This window comes from Peromyscus maniculatus, chromosome 2 (assembly GCF_049852395.1).
Source record: "Peromyscus maniculatus bairdii isolate BWxNUB_F1_BW_parent chromosome 2, HU_Pman_BW_mat_3.1, whole genome shotgun sequence".
NCBI lineage: Eukaryota > Metazoa > Chordata > Mammalia > Rodentia > Cricetidae > Peromyscus > Peromyscus maniculatus.
Window position 1 is genome coordinate 156,981,994 of NC_134853.1, and position 8,880 is coordinate 156,990,873.

At 54.9% G+C, this 8,880-nt stretch overlaps 1 protein-coding gene across 1 annotated transcript; it reads left to right on the forward strand.

The window, feature by feature from the left end:
• Positions 1 to 137: 137 nt before the first annotated feature.
• Ddost (dolichyl-diphosphooligosaccharide--protein glycosyltransferase non-catalytic subunit) lies at positions 138 to 8,684 on the forward strand. Its single transcript, XM_006980889.4, has 11 exons — positions 138 to 2,395; positions 2,518 to 2,628; positions 4,645 to 4,731; positions 5,434 to 5,537; positions 5,651 to 5,745; positions 6,268 to 6,361; positions 6,626 to 6,774; positions 7,205 to 7,352; positions 7,821 to 7,941; positions 8,046 to 8,152; positions 8,243 to 8,684. The coding sequence occupies exons 1-11, from the start codon at positions 2,236 to 2,238 to the stop codon at positions 8,390 to 8,392; spliced, it is 1,326 nt and encodes a 441-aa protein (XP_006980951.1). The 5' UTR covers positions 138 to 2,235; the 3' UTR covers positions 8,393 to 8,684.
• Positions 8,685 to 8,880: the final 196 nt, after the last annotated feature.

The window sequence follows — 8,880 nt, forward strand, 5'->3', positions numbered from 1 at the left end:
GGTTCCCTCCTCAAGCACTTTACCCGCTGAGCTGTCTCCCCAGCCTGGGCCTCCTTTTCTCTTTTTTATATTTGTCTATTTACTATTTATTTGGTGTGTGTGTAGGGGGGTACATGGTGTGCATATGGAGGTTGGAGGACAGCCTGTGGAAGTCAGTTCCTTCCTTCCACCGCGTGGGTCCCAGGGATTGAATCTAGGTCATCAGGCTTGGCAGCAAGCGTCCCTGCCCACTGAGCAGCCCCCGTTACATCCCCAACCACCAAGCATCCCCCCTTTATTGTGTGAGCCTGGTTGAGGGAGCATGTGGGGCTTCCAGGAGCGGCTGCCCTCCATCCACTGTGGGTTCGAGGGCCTCACTCAAGCTTGTGCAGCAAGTGCTGTTACCTGCCCTCCCGCCCAGGCTTGGGTTTTGACGGTCGTCAGGGGCCTGTCCTGGAACTGGGTGAACCGAGACAGCCAGAAATGAATCTGGCTGTCATTTGTTCCCACCCAGGGGCTGTAACAGCTCTCCCCCTGATATCCCAGGCCTGACCTGTGGTCAGCCCACAACCTCTGTCAACTGGAGAAGCACCCACTTCATGGTGTTCTATGAAGGGTTAGAGAGAGTGTGTTCTAGCTCTGGCCTGAGCTAGCCCTCCCATTCTGCCACCCTCCTTATTTTATATTAGTTACTGTGGTATGCCCAAGGCCTTACCCCTGGGCCAAGGAGTTCACCGAAGAAGCCAGGATAGGAGGTGAGGCTACCAAAGGCCAGTGCAGTAGAACCAGTCAGGGGAAGGGCAGCTCAGGTTTCTATGGGAGCAAAGCTCTACCCCACCACCCCCACCCCCAAGGATGAAGATACTAGATCTCTGATGGAATCCTGGGGAGGGCAGGCACCTCTGGTGGAGGGAGCTGAAAGAACAGCAGGCAGGAGATAGGCAACTCAAGGTGTGTGTGTGTGTTAGAGGCCAGCAGCACTCAGAGCAGCGAGCAGAGCGGGGATGGCGCTGTGGAGATGTTTAGGTGGATACCTGAAATAGCGTCCTGAGCAGTGGGTGGCACACCTCTAAAGTCAGTGTCAGTGGGTGTGGGGTTGGGCTGCAGAGAAATTAGCAGCAAGAAGCTTCTTTTTTAAATTTTTATATCAAGATTGATTTATATTGAGACAGGGTCTCATACAGCCCAGGTTGGCCTTAAACTTGCTATGTAGCTGAGGATGGCTTTGAACTAATTACCCTGCTGCTTGCGCCTCGAGTGCGGAGATTACAGGTGTGGGCCACTATGGCTGATTTTATATGATATTGGTGATCAAATCCAGGCCTTCATGCATGCTAGGTAAGCATTTTACCCACTGAATTACAGTCCTAGCCCTTTAAATTTTTTGTCCTGAGTCTTGAGTTCGTGTGTGTGTGTGTAAGTCAGAGACAATTTGCTGGAGTCGGTTCTCGCCTTCAACCGCGTGGGGCCCAGGGATCGAACTCGGGGTCAGTCTGGGTGGCAAACACCTTTACTAGGTGAGCGATCTTGCTGGCACCCCCAGCTCTCACTGTCTAACTCTGGCAGACCTGGACTCGCTATTTTGGCCAGGCTGGCCTCAAAGTTACAAAGATCCGCCTGCCTTTGCCTCTCACTTGAGAGCTGGGGTTAAATGCATGAGGCACCAATCCCGGGCGGTGAGGAGCCTTTTAATCGCTAGGCCTGTCCCTTGACCGCCCCTGCTGTTTGGGACCAGGCCGGGAGCCTACTTCCCCACCCCATTGCTCCCTATAGGTAAGGGCCCGCTTCCTAGCCCTCTAGACCAGTGAGGGGCGAGGAGGTGACATCCCCGCCCCGATCTCGTCCAAGTGGCGACAATCGTGTCCAAGGGGACCAGGGCCAGCAGCCTGCGAAAGAAATGTAAACTCTAGCGACCCCCTGCGCTGGGTGGGTTTGGGACCCACGGTGGGAGCCGAAAGGCGCCCGGCTTTGTTGATTGGCCGCAGCTACGGAGCTGTCTCTCTTGGATTGGCTCTTTTCCATGGAGGAGGCGGAGCCTCAAGCGCATCCTTCCAATAAGGTGCAGAGACTCCGCCTCCGACGGAGCACTTCCGGCAGTGTTCCCTGTTTCTCAATCCGTCCTCTCCGCGGCACGGGCCGCGGGGGCCACAGAGTACCCGGACTACTTCCAGGTGGTACTCCACCGCCTCGAGCGGCCATTGGGCGGCCGCCGAGGGGCGCTTCCGGTGTCCAGGTGCCGGCCTCTCCCGCTAGAAGATGAAGATGGTTCCCCGCCTCGCCGCCCGTGCCTGGCCCCTCTGTGGGCTGCTGCTGGCTGCGCTCGGCTGCGTCTGCGCCAGCGGCCCCCGCACCCTCGTGCTGCTGGACAACCTCAACGTGCGGGACACGCACTCGATGTTCTTCCGCAGCCTGAAGGGTGAGCTCCGCGACGAGGGCACGGCCGGGGTTGGGAAGCCCCAGGGTGGCGGCCCCCTCCGACGGCTCAGCGAGGGTTCCTCTGCCGACCATCTGCTCCAGCTTCCTTTTTTTCTTCTCCAGACCGGGGCTTTGAGCTCACCTTCAAGACCGCAGATGACCCCAGCTTGTCCCTCATTAAGTACGGGGAGTTCCTCTATGACAACCTCATCATCTTCTCCCCCTCTGTGGAAGGTAAGGGCGGCGCGTCACCCCCAGAGCTGGCTGGATTCGAGGCGCAGGACTCCTTTGTCTTCTTGTGGTTCCTGGGCATGTTCTGAGTCTCGGGATGAGTTTCGAAGCACAGTAGAGGAAATTGTTAATTGCAGCCTGGGCCTTGGAGCTGTTATCTTTCAAAAAGATAGACGCTTTGTGTATGGAGAAGGGGGTTTTCTCTAACAAAGGTCCTGATAGAGAAGCTTTTGTTTTGACTTACTGTGTACAAAAATTGTCCCGTCATTAACATGGGTTGCTGCAAAAAGCCATTCTGCAGGTGGTAGATCATAAGACTACAACTCCTCCAGGCCTGAGAGCCTGGTGTTCCCAGATCAAGAGCAGATGATGGGGGAGTCTCATTTTTATCTTGCTGAGATGCGTGCCTTTCACATAGCTGTAGCCTCCTTACATGTGTTTTCACCAGGCTAGGTATCTCCGGTTCGTTTTGCTATTTCTTATTTGTTTGTTTATATGGGTGTTTGGTGAGCATGTATGTCTCACTGTGTGTATGCCTGATGCCTTTGGAGGCCAGAAAAAGGTGGTGGATCTCTTGGTTTGGAATTGCAGACAGTTGTGGGTCCTGGGAATTGAACCCGGGTCCTCTGGAAGAGCAGCCAGTGCTCTTGACCACCTTTCCAGCCCTGGCTGATTCTCTTTTGCCTTGCTGTTTTGGTGAGCATGGTATATAGTCTTTCCAGTTTACCTTTGTGTCACAATATAAAGTTGTCCCTGTCTGGGGTAAGATGTCCCGGCTTCCTCCTTTCAGGCGATGACACACAGATGGCTTTTCCCTAGCAGCTACTTAATATTCTGTAGTTCACAAAGAGTGGGTTCTTCTAGCTGTCCAAAGTGTTTCCCCCGGCTCCTGCTATTCCCTTCAGCTCCCATGGGAAGCGCCCCATCACCTCTACTCCTGGTCTAGGAATGCTTTCACAGCCTGGCCTCACAAATGCCCTCTGATCCACATGCCACCTGTACCCAGCTCCACCTTGGAACCAAGGAAGTCACATTACTCTCCTGCTCAGAATCCTCCAGTGGCTCCCACCAGCCCCAGCCTTCCAGTAACTGGTCACCTCACCTCACTCCCGGTCTCTGGTCCAGCCCAGTAGACTCCACACCTGTTGTTTGTTCTGCTAGTGTGCTCTTCCAGTGTGCTGTTGCTGTCCGCCTCGCCCCTCTGTCTTCTCATGGGTCACTGGTTGAAGGCTCTCCTCACTAACCTTGGCACAGTGGTTCTTTTCCCTTATTGTCCTAGTCTTTCTTTCCCAGTCCAGAAGAAATACGTAGCAAGTAAGCAGACTGTCTTCTGTTGACCGCCAGACTCACTCTGGAGAGAACTCTAGAGTTCACCAAGCCCCAGCCAGTGCCAGTTTGGAGGTTCATGGCAGCCGTGGTTAATTGCTAAGTGAACTGACCAGCACAGGACAGGCCCTCACCCTTCAATGCTGGGAACCAACAAGCCCTTGGGTGATGCGTAAAGCACCGAATGGTTGTGCTGTGGGGACCGTGAACAAGGAAGCTGTTAGTGCGAGGCCACTGGGCCCTACGGCCAAATGACAGTGTCATCTTTGGATTCTGCGGTGCCTTCTCAAACAGCTTAGGCGGAGTGACTTTGATAAAGTACTGTAAGGTGACCCCAAGCATGGTGCCTGCCAGCGATGGCCCAGGCTATGGCTGTTGGAGGCATCTGAGCATTTGAACAGCGTTACTCTGAAATGTGGGTGGAAAGGGCAGCATTTCTGAGTGAACAGATGTGGCTTGGAATATGTGTTCTCGTCTCAACAAGTGTGACTGGGATGTCTTTGGTGATTGAACCTGGAGGACAGAGGCATTGCCTTGAGCTTCCCTTTGAGAACACGGGTTTGTGCCATGTAACAGATGTGGAATCTACTCTCCCTCTCATGTTTGGATCGATGGGAACCCACTCAGATCCATCCAGCTGTCAGGGAGCGGGGACAGGACTGTCTGGTCACGGTGTCTGGGGCCTTCTTTCAGATTTCGGAGGCAACATTAACGTGGAGACCATCAGTGCCTTCATTGACGGTGGCGGCAGTGTTTTGGTGGCCGCCAGTTCCGACATTGGTAAGTCTGCCCTAGGAAATTCCAGGGCTTTCCAGGGGTTCTCCACAGAGCTCAGAGAGCTTTATATGTGGGGGCTACCAAGGCGAGCCCCGGGCAGGGAGGCAGGGAGGCAGCTGCAGGGCTTATCTGGCCCTGGGTCCCTTCTGTCCTGTGACTGGAGACGGGGAGGACCCTGGTTGGTCTTCTCCGTGATTTGCTTGTTGTGTTCTGTTGGGTGCCTCTGCTCTGGTGGGAGCAAGGAGGTCAGGGGAGACAGTGGGTGGATTTTGTTCCAGATTCTGGTTTTGAAAGTTTGACAGCGGCACGGTGAAAATCACATCCTCGGCTCACGTGTTGGTCCCTCAGCTTCAGCAGCAAACAGCTCAGGCTGTCTTTCAGCCATGTTCATCTGTGTGGGTTTCTTGGGGGGGGGATGATGACCAGCACTGGTAGGCTCAGGCCTGCTAAAGCAGCAGGGGCTGTGCCTTTGCTGACTTTGCTAAGGGGGTCTGTGCAGGTCCACGTTGTGTGTTTGTGCAGGGACGGGGGAAGGCTGATGTTGAGTCTCACTAATCATCTTCTGAGCCCTGGAGGTGGCACTTGCTTGATGCAGGCGCTGGGCACTGCAGCTGACCAGCAGAGGGTGAGGTATGGAGAAGCCGTGATGTGCGTTGTCAGGCCTGCCGATAGGGCTCAGCCAGGCAATCTCTTCGATCTGTGCAGGTGACCCTCTTCGGGAGCTGGGCAGTGAGTGCGGGATTGAATTTGATGAAGAGAAAACAGCTGTCATTGACCATCACAATTATGATGTCTCAGACCTTGGCCAGGTAATCAGGCTTGTCCCTTCAGCTCAGCTTTGCTTAGAGACCAGGTGGGAGTCAGGAAGGACTCCCTGGCCCTGGGGCCCTTTTTTTGACCCTATTTTCCTGCCCCTTTGCAGCATACGCTCATCGTGGCTGACACTGAGAACCTGCTGAAGGCCCCAACCATTGTTGGGAAGTCATCTCTGAACCCCATTCTCTTCCGAGGAGTTGGGTGAGTGGGTGGAGGATCAGGGCTCACTTTCTGTTTTTGAACTTCAAGCCAATTTTGGTTTTGTTTTTCGAGACGATTTCTCTGTATAGCCCTGGCTGTCCTGGAACCCAGGCTGTAGACCAGGCTGGCCTTGAACTCAGATCCACCTGCCTCTGCCTCACAAGTGTTGGGATTAAAGGGGTGTGCCACTACTGCCCAGCCAAATTTAGGGTTGAGAATGTTCCTTTCCCCAGGTGATAGCAGTGAGTTTTACCATAAGTGCTTGGCTATTGAGAAAGTATCTTTCCTGGCCAGATTATGTGGTGTATGCCCTACTGAGGAGGCCGAAGCAGGAGAATTGGGGCTTCAGGCCAGCCTGGCTAGAGAGACCACATCTTTGAATGGATGATGAACAAAAGAGAAGAGCTGACCTCTCTCTCTCTCTAGGAAGAAATGGAAGAGCTTTTCCCTGGGGGAGGTGGCGTGGGACCCCGTGTCCTACAGCTGCTTCCTGCTCAGTGCTGGCTTTCCTCTCCCTTGCAGGATGGTGGCAGACCCTGACAATCCCTTGGTCTTGGACATCCTCACGGGCTCTTCAACCTCTTACTCCTTCTTCCCAGATAAGCCCATCACCCAGGTGAGAGCCTTTGCAGCCTCCAGCTCTTGGGCCCAGGGGCAAGCACTTTGGATTTGAAAACCAGAGCAAAGCGGGAGAGGTGGGCTTTGCTAAGACTCATGAAGAGATGATGGGACTGGGGACAGTGTGTAAACAGTGGTCCTAGGTCCTCCCTCGGGTGGGTGGAGGACATGGCCATGCAGGAGTCCAGCTTGCTGTCCACTTGCTGTGCTGGCTTCGCTGGTACTTTGGTGATGCCCAGGTGACTGCCCCTTTTGTCCCCAGTACCCCCACGCGGTGGGGAAGAACACTCTCCTGATCGCAGGACTCCAGGCCAGGAACAATGCCCGGGTCATCTTCAGTGGCTCCCTGGATTTCTTCAGCGATGCCTTCTTCAACTCAGCAGTGCAGAAGGCCACACCCGGCGCCCAGAGGTAACGCCAGAGCTGGGAACATGAGGTCTGTGTGCAGGAGTAGGTCTTTAGGGCTTCACCATAATGCGCAGACTTGGTTACAGTGCTGCTGGTATTGCCCCCCCCCCCCCCCCCAATGCTCACCAGGGTGGAAGTGGCTCTCTCACCTACACTTCTGGAAGGTCCTGTGGCTTGCTGCTAGAGCACTCAGCCAACAGGCATAAGGCTTGGTTCAGTCACCAGCACCAAAATGATTTAGGACCGATTGTGCAGATGACCCATAGCAGCCCCGCCCCCAGCTTTCATTGTTTTCCCTTTAACCCTGGGCCAGTGGGTGTGTGCAGCTTCCTTTCAGAACCTCACTTAGAGTGCATTGGCCTGGTTGGCAGGCGTGGTCTCCATCAGGCACCCAGCAGGAAGTGGGCTGCAGCCTCTCCTTTCCCTCCTCCAGGTATTCTCAGACAGGCAACTATGAGCTAGCCGTGGCCCTCTCCCGCTGGGTGTTCAAGGAGGAGGGTGTCCTCCGAGTGGGGCCTGTGTCCCATCATCGGGTGGGCGAGACGGCCCCACCCAATGCCTACACGGTCACCGACCTGGTGGTAAGAGCTCCTGGGGTGGGCAGGTCCTCAGGTTTTGACCAGGGCGGATCAGTTAACTCAGAAGCCTCAGGGGTACCCAGGATGAGTATGTATCTTCACTCTATCCCTAAGAGAGTCCACAGAGATGCAGAGCCGGCCACCATTGCTAACTGAATGGGCAGGGAAGTCAGTTACCAGAAAAGTGACATGGCAGGTGGAGCTCTGGGTTGGACTTTGTAGGTCACTTGTCGGGGCCTGGACATTTGTCAGTGCCTGACTCAGGATGGCGGGGACTCTGCTGAGGACCTCAGGCCCAGGGAAGGGAGAGGTGCTGCCGGCCGTTGGCCCTGCTCAGGAGTGCTCAGCTGTGCGCTGTGACTGGGCAGCGGGGGCCTCCCAGGCCGCAGGAGGCCTCGAGTCCCCGCTGTCTCTGGGTAGTGGCTCCCGTCCAGCTGCGGGCACTCCCGCTGACCCAGCCTCTAATCTCAGGAGTACAGCATCGTGATCGAACAGCTCTCCAATGGCAAGTGGGTCCCCTTTGATGGTGACGACATCCAGCTGGAGTTCGTGCGCATTGACCCCTTTGTGAGGACCTTCTTGAAGAGGAAAGGTAAGTGATGCCTGTCAGAGAGCCACACAGAGCAGCCACCTGCCCGCCTCGGGACACACGTCCCTCTGAGAAACCCTCCTGATCGGAGTGCTGCTGCTTCCCAGGTGGCAAGTACAGTGTGCAGTTCAAGCTGCCTGATGTGTACGGTGTCTTCCAGTTCAAAGTGGATTACAACCGGCTAGGCTACACACACCTGTACTCCTCCACCCAGGTAAGCAAGGGGCAGTCTAATCCGTTGCTGGCCAGTGGGTGTCCTTAGGCCTCCTGGCCACCAAGGCCCGCTGCCTCTGTCCTTTCACAGGTGTCAGTGAGACCACTCCAGCACACACAGTATGAGCGCTTCATCCCCTCAGCCTATCCCTACTACGCCAGTGCCTTCTCCATGATGGCCGGGCTCTTCATCTTCAGCATCGTCTTCTTACACATGAAGGAGAAGGAGAAGTCTGACTGAGCCAGAACCCGGGACTCCATCACCCAGCAGGGAGATGGCAGAGGATTTCACTGGACAGATGGGTCGGGTGGTGGTTGTTGTTGTTGTTTTAAGGCCATGGGAAAATGGCACAGCCTTACCTCAGTGAGGTGATGACTATGGGGTGGGGGGCAGGGAACATTTTTTTTTTCTGTAAGTTTTCCCACTTGGAACCACTCTGTGGCATTTTTCGTATGTGTAGCCACCCCCATTTCTAAAATAAAGAGAACTTCTTTATTTTAAAACAAAATAAAGATGATGCCCTCACCCATCACCTGGTCCTCACACTTCATGATGGCAGGGCTGCCGTCTAGGGATGACGTGCCGGAGACTGCTGGTCTTCTCACTCTTCACAGAGGGAAGGTGGGAATCACCACGGGGAAACTAGAATTTCAGTGCTGGACCAAGAATGCTGGGGAAAAGACGCCTCAGGCCACCATGCATTCAAGTGGTGCATCATAGGTTCAGGC

Coding starts and splice junctions, on each gene's coding strand:
- Ddost (XM_006980889.4), top strand. CDS start 2,236: ATGAAGATGGTTCCCCGCCTCGCCGCCCGTGCCTGGCCCCTCTGTGGG. Junction 2,396..2,517: donor GTTCTTCCGCAGCCTGAAGG/GTGAGCTCCGCG, acceptor TTTCTTCTCCAG/ACCGGGGCTTTGAGCTCACC. Junction 5,746..6,267: donor ATTCTCTTCCGAGGAGTTGG/GTGAGTGGGTGG, acceptor TCTCCCTTGCAG/GATGGTGGCAGACCCTGACA.